Source organism: Penicillium mononematosum (genome assembly GCF_028829835.1).
Source record: "Penicillium mononematosum strain IBT 11891 chromosome Unknown utg000003l:1.0-8172316.0:1.0-8177699.0, whole genome shotgun sequence".
NCBI classification, from domain to species: Eukaryota; Fungi; Ascomycota; class Eurotiomycetes; order Eurotiales; family Aspergillaceae; genus Penicillium; species Penicillium mononematosum.
This window is the reverse complement of record NW_026643273.1, coordinates 1,778,621-1,795,437: the sequence shown is the minus strand read 5'-3', so window position 1 is coordinate 1,795,437 and position 16,817 is coordinate 1,778,621. Positions and strand designations below refer to the sequence as shown.

Genomic DNA, 16,817 nt, shown 5'->3' with positions numbered 1-16,817 from the left:
TTAAGTTAGCAGATATCATTCACGATCACACTCAAGCTTAATATCCCTATATCAAGACCCTACAATCCGTCATGGCGGACGACTCCCATCTCTCTCTACCAACCCCGAACTCAGCCCTCGGCTCATCTGCCTCACACTTTTACCCCTTCGCAACCTCACCAGACATTATCCGCTCACATGAGAAGGATGCATTCCTCACGGGAAGCCTGATTCAACAATCTCAAGGGATCGTTCGGGCTCTCCGTGGCGCCCGATACGCCCACACCCACTCCGACGCTATCAAACACCTCACAGAACTTCTCTATTTCACCCTAACAACAGCCATCGGCAACCGCACCCTAGGCGAAGAATACTGCGATCTCGTACAACTAGAGGATGACACACTTCAATTACCGTCAATCGGCCGTCGCGTGGGGTACATCCTAAGCAGCATCTTAGTACCATGGACACTGCAGCGGATACTGCCTGCCCTGCGACAGAGAATCCGCAATAAGCTCGAGCGCAACATTGCACGCCAACAGTTACGAGCGGCGCAGCAGGCTGGCCTGCTCAACAAGCCCCAATTCTCAACTACCCCAACTAAACGGCCGTTGTTTACAAAACTACGCATCCAGCAGTATATCCTTGAACACTTGGACTCCATCACATCCTTGTCACCCATCTATGCACTGAGCATTGCGACCTTCTATTTCACCGGCTCGTACTACCATCTCTCCAAGCGACTTTGGGGCCTGCGTTACGTTTTCACAAAGAAGATCGAGGACAATGAGCAACGCATCGGATACGAGGTTCTGGGTGTGCTGCTCGTTCTCCAAATCGCCGTGCAGGGATTCCTGCACGCTCGCAAACTCGGCGCGAGCATGAATGAAGACGAGAGCCAGTCTGCGGACGCTGGCCAGTCTCTGTCGCAGGCTGGAGCTGTTCTCGCTTCAATCCAGAACCCGTCTTCTATTCCTCTTCTACCTGCCTCTGTGCCTTTGTATGATCTCGAGGAGGACCCTGGTGCCGTTTCGTGGATCCCCAAGGGTCAGCAGCGGAAGTGCACCCTGTGTCTGGAGATGTTCAAGGATCCTAGTGTTACGACCTGTGGCCATGTCTTTTGCTGGATTTGCGTTCGGGACTGGGTTCGTGAAAAGCCGGAATGCCCGCTCTGCCGACAGGAGCTCTTACTCTCTAAGGTGCTTCCTCTAAGAGGGTAGTTATGTGGTTGATTGAGGTAATAAGTTCTAGGCTAGTGCTTTCATGATCTTCATGGATTATCACTGAAGAGAGTGGCGTGGCCGATAAATGTTTATACACTTATTTTGGATAAATATATACCCCCTGTTTCTATTTCCTTCGAGTATGGTTTCCGTGGATTGTAGAATTCGACTGGATCTTCACATGGAACAGCCGGTTAATATATATTTCTCGGTACAATGTAGAATGTAAATGTAAATCAAATCCGAATGTATGCCGCTTAAGAAGACAGGGCACGAAGTAACGCACCAAAAAAGAAAAAGAAAAAGAAAAAGACCTTTCCGGATTGAAACTGCCCAAATATATGCTCCAAAACTTGTGCAAAACAAAAAGAGTGGGTATCTAAAGGATAACCAAATGTAAGTACATGTATGCATATCTACATGGTCAGATCAATGGATCCTCATCGCTATTGACCGCTTGTCCTAGTGGAAGAACAATGGGCTGGTTGAGTTCAGCGTACGCGGGACGAGGCGGCATGGGGTCCATGGCTTGTCTTTTGGCCTCCATGGCATAGAACAGACGAACGCAAGCATACGGGTCAGTAGCAGCATCTAGGAAAAGAAATAGGCAAGATTAGCATCTAAGGAGAGAGATTATGCAGGACTCCAAGTACTCACATTGAACCTGACGATAACTCAAAGCCCGAGTCCAATCACCGCAGCGGACGTCATCGCTTTTCTCGAGGGGAAGACCGAAATGCTCGTTTATTTGCTCGCTGAGGTTAACACCCCTCTTGTTCACCAAGTTGGGATTGTCTTTGCCGTATTTGACCAACTTGTACAAATGGCTGAGCTCGAAGGTGGCTTTGGCATCGACGCCGAGATACTTGCGCAGCCGCGTGCAGTCTGCCTTGATGGAAACACCCACTTTCATGACATCGGGAGACTCAACGAGGCGTTTCAATGATGGGGAAACTAAGTCCTCCAGAGAACGCGCGGGCTTGAAAAGCGCAATCTGGAAGAGCGCGATACGCTCCTCGTTTGCGATTTGGATCACCGAGACATTGCTCTGAATGCTGTCCAAGCTGGATGCTTGAGCCTTCCATTCCATGTCAAATCCAATGACTTTGCTCCCGAGGAAGTGTTGCACAGCTTCTTCGGTACTTTGGAGGGACCGGCAATAATGCACAATGAGTTTCCGGCCATCGGGGCTTTGCTGTGAGCTATGGCTCCAGAACCGGGGTGTTGTCAGACTGTTTGCACCGGAACCAATGTCTGAAGATGGGTTTGGTTCACCCCTGGAGTCATCTTCTTCAACATATCCAGGCCCATGTCCGCTCGGGGTACCTGGGACCGAGGACGTATGAGTCCCAAGTGGCCGTTCAGACAGGGAATCATCCCGGACACCACTGCTTTGCTGTTGGGTTTGGTGGAAAATCGCATTTGTGCTGTACTTTCTCCTATTGGTTGGTTCTGGTTTAGCGAATGGTTTCCTCGGAAGCATAGTTGCCGGTTGTAGTCCGCTGCGTGTCCTTGTGCCTGGGAATGTATTGCTGGTTCCTCTTGGAATTGGCGGACGGGGGTCATCAAGATGTGGCCCCGGGCTGAGCCTCACATCTTTGCTCTTTGAGGGCATGGGCGGTGGCTTGTGAAGAACCTGTTTCTCTTCTTGATTCGTCTGGCTAGCATGCGCATTGACTAGGAACGGGTTGAACTCAGGGGCGTCAAGGTTCCCAGATTTGCTCTTCCAGAGTCTGGGCGATGGCTTTCGGGTGACCTGACTGTCCTCCTGATATTTCTGACCGGTAGGCGCATCGACTGGGATTGGTTTGGACACAGGCCTGCCCTCTATTTTGTGGTCCTCAGCTTTTATTGTTGGAGGATCGGGAGATAGTTTGTGCCCGAGGGGGCTCTCCACTTGACCATCTTGGTTAGCGGCTAACTCGGCTGCATGGTGTCGTTTAGCTCTCTTCAGTCTCTGGCTGCTTCTTCGCAAGGAACTATTCGTGGATACCATAACTTGAGCAGGCTCCTGATTGCCCCGATTAGCAAGCGGAGACTCGGAATGGCCCGACAATTGCCCTTTGGTATATCTTGAAAGACGGCGTTGAGACGACCTGATGAAAGCAGCCTTGGCATTGTGAGATTCGGATTCCCCTCGTCCCCGCCTACGCCTAGCCTTCTTCGCCGAAGAACCCAGTTCTAGGATGTGGGATATCACGGAAGCAACCCGCCCCCTTTTGCCCTCAATCTCACTGTGGATGGACTCCCAATCCGCTCGTGTCTGCTCATTGGCGATTGAGATAATATGGGCGTCAGAAGCAATCTGGCCCATGCGATCGGCCCATTGCTTGAAGCCACGGATATTCTGGCTCAGTGGATTGAGGACTTCAAACTTTCCAGCAAGATAGACAGGTTGTCTCGTTGAGTGGAGCAAGGTTTCCGATCGAAGACGAAGCCAGTTTATATGGTTGTATTCAGAGATCATTTGTCGAAGATCGCTGCGATGTTTCTGAAATTCTAAGGCCCAGTCGGCTATTTTTAAGGCAGTGTGCGACAGAGTCTGCTCAGGGACCCAAGCCCACAATGCCCCGACATCACCTTTGAGGCTGTGGTGAAGGTACCAAATTTCATTTTGAAGTCTCCACATAAGAAAATCCATCATCCGTAGTGGCGCCATTACATCCAACTGTCGCCAGTAGATATGCAGTTCAGGGCTGCGTGCTGGTTTTGGCATCCAAAGACGCTTGTATTCGAGATAGATCTTGTTGGATATCACGAGTGGGTTCTTGTGTAAGTACTGGCCCGCTGCTGACGCCTTGGGGGCACCCAGTGCAATCGCAAGTAAGACCCGCCTGCCAGTAGCTTGAGGAGAACGTGCGTTCACAGCTGCCCCCATGAAATCCTTCAACATCCATAGTTCACTTTGTCGAAGTGGATGCAGCGCCATCTGCCTTCTGAGCCAGAATGCACGGTGACGATGCGCACATCTACTAATCTCGCGATCATTATGCCAAAGGATCTCTCCGTATTGGCCAAACACCCATCTATCACTTGGGCGAAGGTTTGAGTTACGTAGAAGCTCCAAGCAAAGGTTCCTGATGGGGAAAGCTCGTGCGTTCATGCTTTTCAGTCGCAACTCATTGTAGTTCGTCCTAATAAGTTCGCTTCGATATAGAACTCGATCAATTCGACTTCTTGCGGTATCCCGGGGTTGTAGGTAATCATTGTTGACGGTGTCTCTCAACTGACAGATGGACAGCTCAGAAATGTTGAGTAGATGTGGTATGAGTGTTCTTTGAGTCGTACGAAGACACTCCTGCCAACCATGGATCGTCTGGGAGGATATTCCCAGCTTTCTTTTCCATTCCGGAGTTCTACCGAAAACAATGCAGCAGAAATCATGATCAATCATTCGACCGGTATTCTCTGCTTTTGTGACAGCAGCCTGTATTCGGTCCAATCCCAGTATGGAAGATGACAAAGCTGTCACTTCAGCGACATACTTCTGAGTGATCTTCTCTGCTTGTAGAACTGAACGCGTGGTGTCTGAGACCATAGTTACAAATCGCGTGCTGATGAAGCTTGACATGATTTCCCATTCAGTCACATATTCTTGAGTGGTCTTTACGGCATGGAGAACCTGTTTTGTTATCCGGGATACCACATCATTGATTTGCTTTTGAAGTATTGACGAGATAGCTCCATATTCGGCTTCATAGGCTAGGCTGGCCTTGATGGATTCATCGAGAAGGTCATCAACATGTTTGTACTTCAATTGGATAAAACTCTCAACAAGTTCCTGATATGAAGGTAGCGAATTGAACTTCTTCTCAATGCGCAGACGTTGAGAGACTCGATTTTTCCCATCCACTCTCGATCGAATCAAGCTGCCCAAGTCTCGATGTTGGGCAGGGCGCACAAAAGCCGGTCGGCCTGGAATTCGTTGCACGGGTTTTGGCTCTGGGACTTCATCGTCGTCATCCCATATGCCTTCTTTGCGAGTGGTATTGGAAAAGTTCCGCTTTGACTGAGGGGTCATAAGCGGAATGTATGAGGAGCTTGTATTCCGTAAAGACACATGTCGGAGCCTTGAGACAGATCGTGCGCAAGTGTCGGGGCCACTGTAGTTTAGTTAGAAAACAGCTATTGAAGCTGGACACAATAGAGCTTGCTTACCCCCACTGCTCAAAAAGTCCCCATCGCAATGACCCATGAGATTTGAATCTATTGAGGTGACCACTATGTTTGCAAGGGAAGATCGGGTCTTCCGACTTGCTAAAAGAATCGGCCGCATTGGCATAATGTGTGACAAGCATAGTGGACCAGCCTGGAGCCCCACGAAGCAATCGGATCTGATCGATTTGATGGACAACAAGTGATGGCTCAATTTATGGTGATCAACAAGACTGCAACTACCAAATCAATTGAGGGTCAGGATAGCACCCCATGTTGCGGAGCTCCAAGCGCGCAAATCAACTTTCAAAGTTGCCTCTAAACCTTATTTGGCTTAGTCGCCCGGGTCGGATCATTAAAAGTGCCGAGCGACAAACGTTCACGTCCTTTTCTATATCGATCTTGTCCACGCGGAATGCTTTGATCACCTTTGATTTTAAATCAAGACGCTTGCCAAGAAGGGAAAATTATCGAGCACCCTTATCTTCTATCTCCTGACATCATGGCTTCTCAGCTGCTTCCTCTTGGTCCGTACCTAATGGCCCAAGAGTCATGACCCCGCTAACCCGTTTGATAGAGCTCATTGATAAGTGTGTTGGCTCCCGGATTTGGGTTGTCATGAAGGGTGACAAAGGTCAGCTAAAATTCAATGTTGATAACGGAACTGGACCAGCGTACTAATGCTTACGAAGAGTTCTCCGGGACCTTACTCGGATTCGATGACTACGTCAGTGAGTATCCCTGCATGAGAAGTGGCGATCTCACCAGGCACTAATTTCGATTTAGACATGGTTATGGAAGATGTGACAGAATTGTACGTTCTTTGATATTTTCATTGTCTAGCTTTGACCTACCATTTCTTTTTCTGTGATCGTGTTTGGTTGGCTTGGCTCCTACGCCCCTGAGCAGTGCTCATTCATCTCTATCTGATTTGCAAATTCCAGTGTCGAGATTCTCGACAGGTCACTCTTGTGATTATTCCCTAGACTAACTTGCTCTCAGCGACTACACCGGTGCCCAAATCAAGCTCCCTAAGCTCTTGCTGAATGGAAACAATATCTGCATGGTAAGTTAAATTCACCTTGAGTCCAACCGAGTGCTTTATTGACTCTTCAACCAGTTGATTCCCGGTGGTGAAGGTCCGGTGGCAAGTTCATGAGCTTGAAATACCCAGTTCTTGCCGTGACGAAAATAAAATTTTGTGTATTAATGATACCGAATGCAACGAGATAGAACAAAATCGTTGAATGAACGAACCTCCATGTCAAGCGTGCTTTTGGTCGATTCCCTTTATCTCGTGTCTCAGGCAGCGCGTAGGTCAGCATTGAAGTAAGACCAGGAAGAAGCTGTTGTCAACAACACTCAAGTGAATGTGTCCTTCGCCGAAGAGGATGTCCATCGCAGTGGTGGCTAGCCATGATCCAGGGGAGTCTACCACAATACAGTCCGCTAAAAGGGACCACTGCAGCCTCCAATGAGATGCGAGATAAAGCATGCAGGAACTAGCCTACAGAAGACCTCCAGGCAACCAGCGGTCCAGGATAAGCCCCCAACCACATGTCGTTCTCCCTGGAATCAGGGTATCGACGGCTAAACCCGGTCGCCGCGCGCTATTTACAGTTTACAGCCGGCTATTAACAAGATCTGGGACCATCCATTCGGTACGAGCAGAGGCCGCTGGCGCGTACCGATCGGGCAATTCTTCACTGTGGTTATCATGATGTACAATGTGGAGAAAAGGAACTCCAAATCGATTTAATACCCCGCATTCAGCGTGTTATATTGCTAGTCAGTTAACTGCTGTTAAGTGGAGATTAATGATGGCGGCGAACCTTGACGAGTAGCTAATTTGGATGGGGTCAACTGCGGTACATTATTCGATATATACTATAGCCTCTACCTCATCTGGGCATACTAGACCGGTCTAATCCTAGTGCGATGCTGTAGAGCTCACACTAGAGAGTCATCTATAACATACGTATTGTAAAAAAAATTTCCAGTAACTATTTTAAAGCAAGATAAGCACAAGAAAGCGGCAGCCTTTAGTCAGGGACAGCAAAGGGGGTCGATGCACACGGGCTCCAGGACTCGGGGCTGCAGATGCAGTACCAGCTGTCTGCGGATAATCATGGACTATTATTCGAGTATTCACTTTCCCCGAATTCCCTCATTCTAAAAGCATGATGTTTCATTGTCCCGTATTTCCCAGACTCCAAAGTTGACTATGTGGAAACTGTTACCTAACAGATTGTCACCCCCGCATTTTATATGCACCTAATGTCGACTTCGGATTTCCAATGTATATTTGGATATATTAATTATAGTCATGTTCACCGTGAGGGCTTTTAGCTGAGTCTTGGAGTGAGACAAACTATGGAATACACCAAGCGCCTCATGGACCTAAATGGGGAGGTCCGACTTGGCAGCAAGTAGGGAATTATGAACATGGCGGAAAGGAATCAGAACAAATGTACTCCGTACTCCGAATGAAGTAAATGTATCTTGTACATCAACCTGGGGTAATAGCGGACCATTTCGTGGCGGTGGCGAAACTCTGAATGCTCATTGCGTGCTGTTTGGGGCTGTGCTCATTCATTTCTAGCAATTTTCGTCGACTTGAGTAACCTCAAGAGCGAAACGTTTGATACGGAGTACTCCGATCGTACAGAGATCATTTTGCGGGGTATTACCCGTAGACTTCTGATACTCAACCTTGGAAACCGACAAATAACCTTAGAATGGTCCACGGGTGTGTCCACGGAAGAGCTAACTTTGTGCTACAGATCTAACCGACAGATTTCACATGAGCACCTACCTATGTAGGTAGGCAGCAATTTTGTACAACGTACAAAGTACTCTGTACATTGGACCATAACCCGGGCGCAGCCGCTGACCTAGCATCAACGAAGGACAATCGGTCGGCCATGGCTCCTGTCACCGGAACACAAATGCCAATCCAGCCCGATGTTACCGTGGCTATCTGTTGCGGGAGCGTGGCCAGTAAAATCGGCTACTGCGCGCCATCAGCTGGCGAAGGCTTGAGTGGCTGATAGTCAAGCATCAATTCAATTCAGCTCAAGGCCGAGAACACTGGTGCGTCTTTTTCCGCCCCCTATTATCTGACCGGGTTGCATGGGCCAACCAAGTCTCACGTTGTGGATTTACCTATCTCAGAAACTGGCCATGTCCTTGACCCGCAAAGCAGACATGAAAGATAAGACTAGTGCGGCCGTTTGCACATTTCGATTTGGTCGCAAAGGGCTTCTCACACTCGAATTCAGAGGTCACGCGATTATAAACACCTTGAGATCTCAACATCCATTAACCACCAAATGTGATTAATTTCTTCTTTGACGGGATGCCCGATTTCAGCTATTGGCCTACAAAAGTCTATTCGCGGACCCAAGATGCGAGGGCATGATCTTGGCCTACCAGAGCTTACTGATCGATATGTTCTGCACATTGCCCAGCGAAAAAAATACGAGCGTATTATTTAACGCGCCGACACCAGGCCAATCATTCCACGAGTCTCTAATGAACACCGCATGATAATATCTCCCAACGCGCCTTCTTGGCTTCCTGTATGCTTCTCCCGTGCTTCCATGCATATGAGTGGCAGACCGCCACGAGCCATGCAGGGAGAAACCCTCGCTTCGAGATGCCTAAGCACAGAGTTTGCCTAAGAACAGAGTTTCATGGCACCATCCCTTATCCCAGGGGACCAGAGCTAAATGTCATGCGGTAGTGGCGAACCCGACCGAGGCGGTTCTTGGTGGACTCCCCACAGTCTCTCTCGTCTGCCTTTCTGACCACATACACAGGCCAAGAGACTATACCCCGTACCGAGGTGACAGTCAGGGAACTCAATTGTGAAAGGTTGCGAACAAGCCTCAGTGGGGCGGATTTCCCCAGCCATATGGCAATGCACGCATATTCCCTGTGGCCCATAGCGCATGCGATAGGAACGGGGTCCGTCGGGAAGCCTTTCCCATAGGCAAGGGGTGAGAAACGAAAAGAATTCCCATCCCGTCCAATAGCCAGTAGATATAGTATATTATAGATATAGAGTAATGTTGGTATGTTTCTAAGGTTATTTTGTCTAAACTTAGGATACCAACTCTGCGAGATAAAGTATTCTAGAACAAGAACCTAGGAAACACCCGTGGACGCACCTGGGCAGTGTCCGGTGGAAGCCCCGGGGAAAGGGAGGTGCGCAGGTGCGCTCTTATCTCCCGAGGTTTGTCTGATTGGGCAATGATCGACTATCGTCCATGGGCAGAGTGCGGAGAAACCGACAGATGGGGTTTAGTGGATCTGGGGAGTTGCCGTCTTTGGTCTCCAGAAGCTTGGCTTTTCCCTTGTCCGCACACAGAATAGCATCGATGGATAATACCAGAAAAAGTCGCTGGAGACTTGTCAGCATGACTATCCATGTAATACGACGGGATTCAGGTCGTGGAGATAGTCAAGCTAGGTTACTAGTAGATATTGGCATGAGGTAAGATCCCTTTGAGGTTCCTTCCGTTGTGACAGGCTAAATCACGCGAGAGATAGATAAGTAGTGGCGCCTACCAGACAGGGTTCCACATCCTACAATAATTATCTCGCTTTTCCCTTTTTGTTCTAAAACAATAAGATAGTCGGGTGAAACACTATGGTTCCAAGCTCCAAGGCCTTATCTCCCGGTAAAAGCTGTGGGAACTTGACCGTTTGCAGCTTTATTCCGCGACTACCTATGTATTCCGTAGATATGTATGAATCATGAGTAATTCATCCTCGAGCAATATTTTACGTACAGAGTACGGAGTACGGAGTATATGGATCAGACATAAACCTGAATTAAATAAAAAGGAAGATAATTTGCCCTCTCGGACTCGGGCGTTACCCAGAGCATGCCAAGGCTATCAGAAGATTGGAGTTTGAAATGTTATTAGTGCGAAACTTTAGTCGGTCTAAGCGCATGAATGCAGATAGATTTGGGTGCTTTTGATTTAATTTGATTTTAATTTGATTATATGGAAAACTGTAAAAATAAATTATATCGCTTTTATCTGAAATTGGACTGGTTGTATTTATACCCTCGCCCCCCCTCCCCAACGGTCAAACTTCTACTTGGTTTACCTCTGTGTTGGTAGACCTGAATTCTCTGGAGCCCTCAGGTTGAGCATACAGATCCTTCTTTCTTCTCTTCTAGATAATCTCACCATTGGAAGAGAAACCTATTCACATACACATTATGGAGGAGAAGAAGTTTGAGGCCGTCCAGGCTGGCGCAGAGGGCCCCCCAGCCTATGGCGACTCATCTCCAACGCGGGGAGGCATAGGCCAACGAATCTTTGACAGTTTCAAGAGAGACCCCAACCATACAGTCACCGGTCATGTTGGAGCTGATGGCTCTGGATTCGATGCTGAGACTGCCGCCCACAACACTGCTCACTCCCCGTTGCAGCGCCGCTTGAAGGGTCGCCATCTGCAGATGATTGCTATTGGTGGTTCTATTGGTATGTTCTCTACTGATTCTTCTCTCATCTCATTCGACCTTGCTAATTCCGTTTACTACGTAGGTACTGGTCTTTTCGTTGGTTCCGGATCTGTTTTGGCCACCGGTGGTCCAGCCTCAGTACTGATTGCCTATATCTTGATTGGATGCATGCTTTACTGTACAGTTCATGCTTTGGGTGAAATGGCAGTTCTCTTCCCCGTTGCCGGTTCTTTCGCCCATTATTCGACTCGTTTCGTCGATCCTGCTTGGGGTTTTGCCATGGGCTGGAATTACGCTCTTCAGTGGCTTATTGTCTTACCCTTGGAGATCGTCGCTGCTTCTATCACGGTCGATTATTGGAACCCAGGTGTTTCAAATGCCGCCTGGGTAACTATCTTCTGGGTTATGATTGTCTCAATCAACCTATTCGGTGTGCGAGGATATGGTGAAGCTGAATTTGTCTTCTCCCTCATTAAGGTCATTGCCGTTATTGGTTTCATGTGAGTTACGCTGCTGTTTCCTGAAACTTGAATGTCTAACTGACTTTTGTTGTTAGTATACTTGGAATCATCCTCAACTGCGGTGGTGGACCCGAAGGTGGATACATCGGCGCCAAGTACTGGTACGACCCAGGTGCATTTAGGAACGGCTTCAAGGGTCTCTGCAGTGTCTTTGTCAATGCCGCATTTGCCTTTGCTGGAACCGAACTTGTTGGTCTTGCCGCCGCCGAAACCACCAATCCTCGCAAGTCCCTTCCGACAGCCGTTAAGCAAGTATTCTGGCGTATTGCTCTCTTCTACGTGGTTTCCCTTACCCTTGTCGGCCTCCTAGTGAGATATGACGACCCGAGACTCATCAGCGGTTCCTCTTCCGCCGATGCCAAGGCCTCTCCCTTCGTCATTGCTATTGAGAACGCAGGAATCAAGGTTTTGCCTTCGATCATGAATGTCGTGATTATGATTGCGGTCCTGTCTGTTGGCAATTCCTCCGTCTATGGATCCTCACGTACTCTTGCTGCCCTTGCTGAGCAGGGCCAAGCCCCCAAGTTCCTAGCATACATTGACCGCAAGGGTCGTCCCCTACCCGCCATTATCATTGCATCTATCCTGGGTCTGCTTTCCTACCTCGCCGCCTCTGACGTGCAGACTACCGCCTTCGAATGGATGATGGCCATCTCGGGTCTGTCATCTATTTTCACCTGGGGTTCCGTGTGCGGCGCCCACATCCTCTTCCGCCGCGCATGGAAGAAACAGGGCCACAGCCTGGATGAGCTGGCTTTCCGTTCCCAGCCCGGCGTTATTGGCTCGTGGGTCGGTTTCATTTTCAACTGTCTCGTGCTGATCGCCCAGTTCTGGGTTGGCTTCGCCCCCATTGGTTACGCAGACATGACCCCTAAGGAGATTGCCTACAAATTCTTCTCTGTCTACTTGGCCGCCCCCGTGGTTCTGATTTGCTACATCGGTTATAAGATCGTGTACAAGACCAAGTTTGTTCGCACGTCCGATGTGGATTTGGTCACCGGTCGTCGCGACCTTGATATCCAGCATTTAATTGAGCAGGAGCTGGCCGAGCAAAGAGAATGGCCCAAGTGGAAGAAGGTTTATAAGTTCTTCTGTTAAGCGGACGTTTTCTCTTTTTCGATATTCTTTTGCTTTCGACAACATCTCCCCCTATGTACTACATCTTGATCTTGCATCTTACCTGGAAGGCTACATACATAGTTTAAAGATAACCACGATACGATAATTTTTCTACGAACATTACATATGTATACAAAGCATTCATACAGTTTCAGAGGACTTAAAACTCCGTTTGACAGTCTACAACATATATTAACGCCGATCATAATCTCGAGCCTCCAGGCTTGGCATACCTGTGGGGAGCAGTTGACCCAGGAAGCCAGACATGATCAACGGCTTAAGAGTAGGGTGCCACATATATTGTAGTCTTGCACTATATTCTGTAATACATTTTGATTGATGTACATGACTACCCTCGGGCAAGTGCTCATAGCCACAATGTCAACATTGAGTGCAATTTAGTTGTAAACATAAAGAGACAACATTTGCAGACGCCAACCCCCCTTTTTTCGTCAACAGTTGAAAAAAACACCCAAATTTAAAGATTTGCTGCGGATTACCACCCCAGTGTAATTTTCAACCCCAAAAATAGCCCGAGTGGATTCGAAGACGGTGGGGACAACCTTGGAAGAGCCAGGTTGTAAGCCAAAGAAAGGACTTTTAACTAGGCGGTATTGGTCTCAGATGTACGCAAATCCCCGTAATATTACGAGCCACATGACGCCCTGCGATCTGGAAATCCATAACTCCATCTACTCCGTCTCCATCTTCATCTTTCCCATTTCTGTCTTTCTTTGTTTTTGTTGCCAGCTTCCTGCCGACTTGCATCGCAATTTGCTTAGCCTGGCTTTCGCTCATTTTAGCCTCGAATTTTTCCGCGATCCGGCGCTTAACACCCTGCGCACTTTCTTCTCTTGCATTCCAAAGTGATCTTCCCTGCTTCGTCATTGGTGTCTCGGTCTATGCGCAGTTCCATCCAGCGTCAAGACTGGATATTGAATTGACAACCAAGCCAGTCGGTCTTCCCTCGGTGTCCTTGGCCTTATCGCACACACTGTGCCTCAGTAGCCGCTCAACATCAATTATTTCCGATTGACTCTCGGTTTCGCGTTTTCTCCACGCTTTTACGATTCCCATTTTCCTCCGAACATACGAACTCACCGGTGTCAGCTACCGGGTCGCTTTCCCTTCTCACGCCGATCATAACGTGTCTCCGCTTGACGGCCTGAATCAGCCTTTTAGCCGCCGCGATAATGCCCGGTTTCGCGGACTCTTTCTGGACCCCCGACTATGCTTCGGGTCTGGGGGGTATTGTACGGGAAGCTGCAGCAGGGCGTTGTGGAAAACAAGCAGATATTGGCCATTGCGTCCATGCGTGCAGATGCAGAAGAGCAGTATGGTCTCCGCATGGGAGAGATTGCCCCGAGCGTGGACAGGTTGACTCCGGCGGGATTCGGCAAGGATGACGGTGCCAGTGTCAGAAAGGTTTGTTTCAAACGCCTAGAATGTACCGGAGTGAAGGAAGACTAACATCGCGCGAACCTCGTTATAGGCATACGAAGGAATCCGTACCGAGATGGTTGAGGCCTCCAAGAACCACCAAAAGATTGCCAACAATATCCGTGAATTGGTTGTATCGCCCTTCCGGCGATGGGGCGAGCAGCACGATATGCGTGTTCAGTATTCGCACGACCTCCTCCAATCCCGCATCAAGGAACACACCAAGCAGGCGGAGTTGGTAAAGAAGTTGCGCAGTACTTACTTCAACAAGTGTCGTGTCGTTGAGGACCTGGAAGAAGAGAACAAACTTGCTTTCCAAGACCCTGAGTCGAGCCCCAAGATCAAAGCTCCCCCCGAAGATCGTTCTCCCCACCGAGGAAGAGCCAGAGGAAGACCCCGTCGAGTTGGGTGAGCGGATATTCCCGCCAGACCACCTCAAAAAGCTCCTCACCCATATGCTTGATAACATCAAGCTTGGCGAGGCGAAGGTCCCCATTATCGGTACCTATCAGAATGTTTCCACTGGCGCGGATATCGCGCAATATATCCAAACTTACATGGAGGCTGATAATCTCGCTCAAGTGGAGATAATTGGTCAGGATATGGTAGACAATGGTCTTCTTCGCTTGGTTGGAAATATGGGCAATGTGTTTGCCAATAGCTCCAAGATGAACTATCAGTGGCGTCCCAAAGTTTTCCAAATCACCGGTATCCCGGAAAAAAAGAAGCCTCTCATGCGTGTCACCTCAGCGGCATCAAGCGAGGACGGCAGCGGCAGCGACTCGCCTATTGCATCTGTCTCTGAAATGCTATCTGGCTGGAATCCTCTCAACAACCCTTACCCGAACGAGACACCTTCAGAGAAACTCCGGAGGGAGGCTTTGGAAGCGGATGAACGGTACAAAGTTGCTGTTCGTAAGCTTGACCAGATCCGCTGCCGTCTGGAGGAAGAAGTCATTGGCCAGCTCAAATACATGGAGCAGTGCGAGCTGGACCGCCTCAAGGCCATCAAAGCGGTGGTTCTTGATTTCTCGGGCGCGATCAGCAATGTCATTCCCAACCTGCAGAGCACAGTGGATCATATGATGTTATATCAGGAAACAATTCAGCCCCTCGGTGACTTGAGATATCTGCTGGAGAACTACCGTACTGGTGGATTCGTACCCAAGATCCAACATGCGAGAACTACTATGGCTCCGTTGAAGGTACAGCCACGGTGATTGTGCAATGATGAAACGTCGCTAATTTTAATTTCCATCAGAACAAAACTTCGGTGTCGACCTCGAAGCTAGAGCCCGTGCCGACCGCAAACGTGTTCCGATCCTGGTGACCACTATTCTGACATACCTAGATAATCGTAAGAAATCCGCGGAATACGTACATTCGAATTCATGAGTTAAGGCTCACAAATCCCACAGGCTACCCTGAACTTGAAGGCGATGAAACGCGGCGAATGATCTGGCTAATCGAAGTTGATCTAAGCACGACGCACAAGCTTCGTCAAGCTCTGAACAACAGCAAGGCTGATTATGCCGAAGTGTTGCCTCAGTTCGAAATCCCAGTTATTGCGAGCGTTTTAAGATTGTACCTTCTCGAATTGCCAGGTTCGTCGCTCTCTTGGTGGCTTGGTCCATGTTTATGCTAATACCCGGATAGACTCATTGGTTTCCTCGCAAGTTTACGAGATCGTGAAGACGATTTATTCTACCACTGCTCATGAGACCACCGAAGAAGGACGGATCAAGGTTCTGCAAAGCACCCTTGGACAACTCCGCCTTGTCAATATCGCTACGCTTGATGCCATTATGACTCACTTCACGCGCCTGATTGATTTGACCTCGGCCGACGAAGAATACATTGCTCTGCTGGCACAGGCCTTTTCCCTTGTATTCTCTCCGTCCTCGCATAGAGAACACTTTGACGATGAACGAACGCCACAGCTATCGCTTGATCCGCGATCTGTTTGCTCATAAGGACTCTATCTTTGGCGAACTTAAGCGCCAATCGAGCGCGCTCGGAATTACCAGCTCCAGCTCCAACCGTCCACGCGCCATTAGCACGGATGAGAGTAACCGCCGCGCGGCGATGGAGGCCCGCCAACGCGCCATTGTCAACCGCAGCCGGGCAACCAGTCCCGCCAATCGCCAACGGCATCGACGTGACCGCTCGAGCGGTGCTTCGGAGATTGGCCGGTTCCCGATCAACGTTAACAGCCCTTCAGACCGCAGATCCACCCGTGGTACTAGTCTGGATGTACCAGCCAGCAAGCCTCCCCAGGCCGGATCTGAGGATGCTCCTACTGTGAACACCCAAGTTGCTGAGACTGTTGGCAATGTTACTAATGGCACGTATACTGAGTCCCCGGCCTCGGCTGCTGCCAGCGCCAGCACCCACTCGAGCTCCCCTAGTCCCCCTCCTGTTCCTCTTCCAGAAACTGCATCCGATGGCTCACCAACTCCTACGCCTACTCCGGCTGCAGCGTCCGCTGAATTCGAGAAGCGGAGTTCTATGTCCCGCTCTTCTGGCGCTCGGTCCAGTCGTAAGCCAGGCCTTGGTAGCTTGTCGAGCTTCCCCACTGGCTCGGCTGTTGGTGCCAGTACTGGCACTGACAGCAACCGAAGCAGCATCGCTGAAAGTGAACCCAACAGAGTCACTCTGGAAGACAAGCCTATGGATGACTAGCTTTTGATGATTTGTGGATGCAGAGGAAACCTTGTATAGATCAAACTGGGAGCAGCGCATCGGCGTGCTGGGGGAAAACATGCATCATTGCATCGCATCCCATTCACATCTTCCTTGCTCCCTGATCATGGTGAAGACGACCTGGCGAGTTGCAATTTGGAACATCACCTTTACTTTTTCTTGTCTTTTGTTTTTCTTTTTTTTGAACTTGAACTT

At 49.2% G+C, this 16,817-nt stretch overlaps 5 protein-coding genes across 5 annotated transcripts; 4 read left to right on the top strand and 1 right to left on the bottom strand.

Annotated features, from left to right (window-relative positions):
* Positions 1-71: 71 nt before the first annotated feature.
* pex10 (ubiquitin-protein ligase peroxin 10) lies at positions 72-1,199 on the top strand (the record flags this gene model as incomplete). Its single annotated transcript, XM_057292386.1, has 1 exon — positions 72-1,199. One exon carries the CDS (start codon positions 72-74, stop codon positions 1,197-1,199), a length of 1,128 nt encoding a protein of 375 aa, XP_057147197.1.
* Positions 1,200-1,626: 427 nt separating this feature from the next.
* On the bottom strand, positions 1,627-5,500 carry N7519_005609 (3'-5' exonuclease; the record flags this gene model as incomplete). Its single annotated transcript, XM_057292385.1, has 3 exons — positions 1,627-1,793; positions 1,860-5,305; positions 5,361-5,500. 3 exons carry the CDS (start codon positions 5,498-5,500, stop codon positions 1,627-1,629), a joined length of 3,753 nt encoding a protein of 1,250 aa, XP_057147196.1.
* A 339-nt stretch (positions 5,501-5,839) lies between these two features.
* N7519_005608 (RNA-binding protein LSM5) lies at positions 5,840-6,516 on the top strand (the record flags this gene model as incomplete). The annotated part of the gene is made up of 6 exons (XM_057292384.1): positions 5,840-5,884; positions 5,935-5,991; positions 6,050-6,088; positions 6,144-6,171; positions 6,360-6,423; positions 6,478-6,516. The coding sequence occupies exons 1-6, from the start codon at positions 5,860-5,862 to the stop codon at positions 6,514-6,516; spliced, it is 252 nt and encodes an 83-aa protein (XP_057147195.1). The 5' UTR covers positions 5,840-5,859.
* A 4,077-nt stretch (positions 6,517-10,593) lies between these two features.
* On the top strand, positions 10,594-12,458 carry N7519_005607 (amino acid permease GAP1; the record flags this gene model as incomplete). Its single annotated transcript, XM_057292383.1, has 3 exons — positions 10,594-10,858; positions 10,922-11,339; positions 11,396-12,458. 3 exons carry the CDS (start codon positions 10,594-10,596, stop codon positions 12,456-12,458), a joined length of 1,746 nt encoding a protein of 581 aa, XP_057147194.1.
* Positions 12,459-13,709: 1,251 nt separating this feature from the next.
* On the top strand, positions 13,710-16,601 carry N7519_005606 (GTPase-activating protein RGD2; the record flags this gene model as incomplete). Its single annotated transcript, XM_057292382.1, has 7 exons — positions 13,710-13,904; positions 13,972-14,153; positions 14,191-15,065; positions 15,181-15,276; positions 15,338-15,523; positions 15,576-15,816; positions 15,860-16,601. 7 exons carry the CDS (start codon positions 13,710-13,712, stop codon positions 16,599-16,601), a joined length of 2,517 nt encoding a protein of 838 aa, XP_057147193.1.
* Positions 16,602-16,817: the final 216 nt, after the last annotated feature.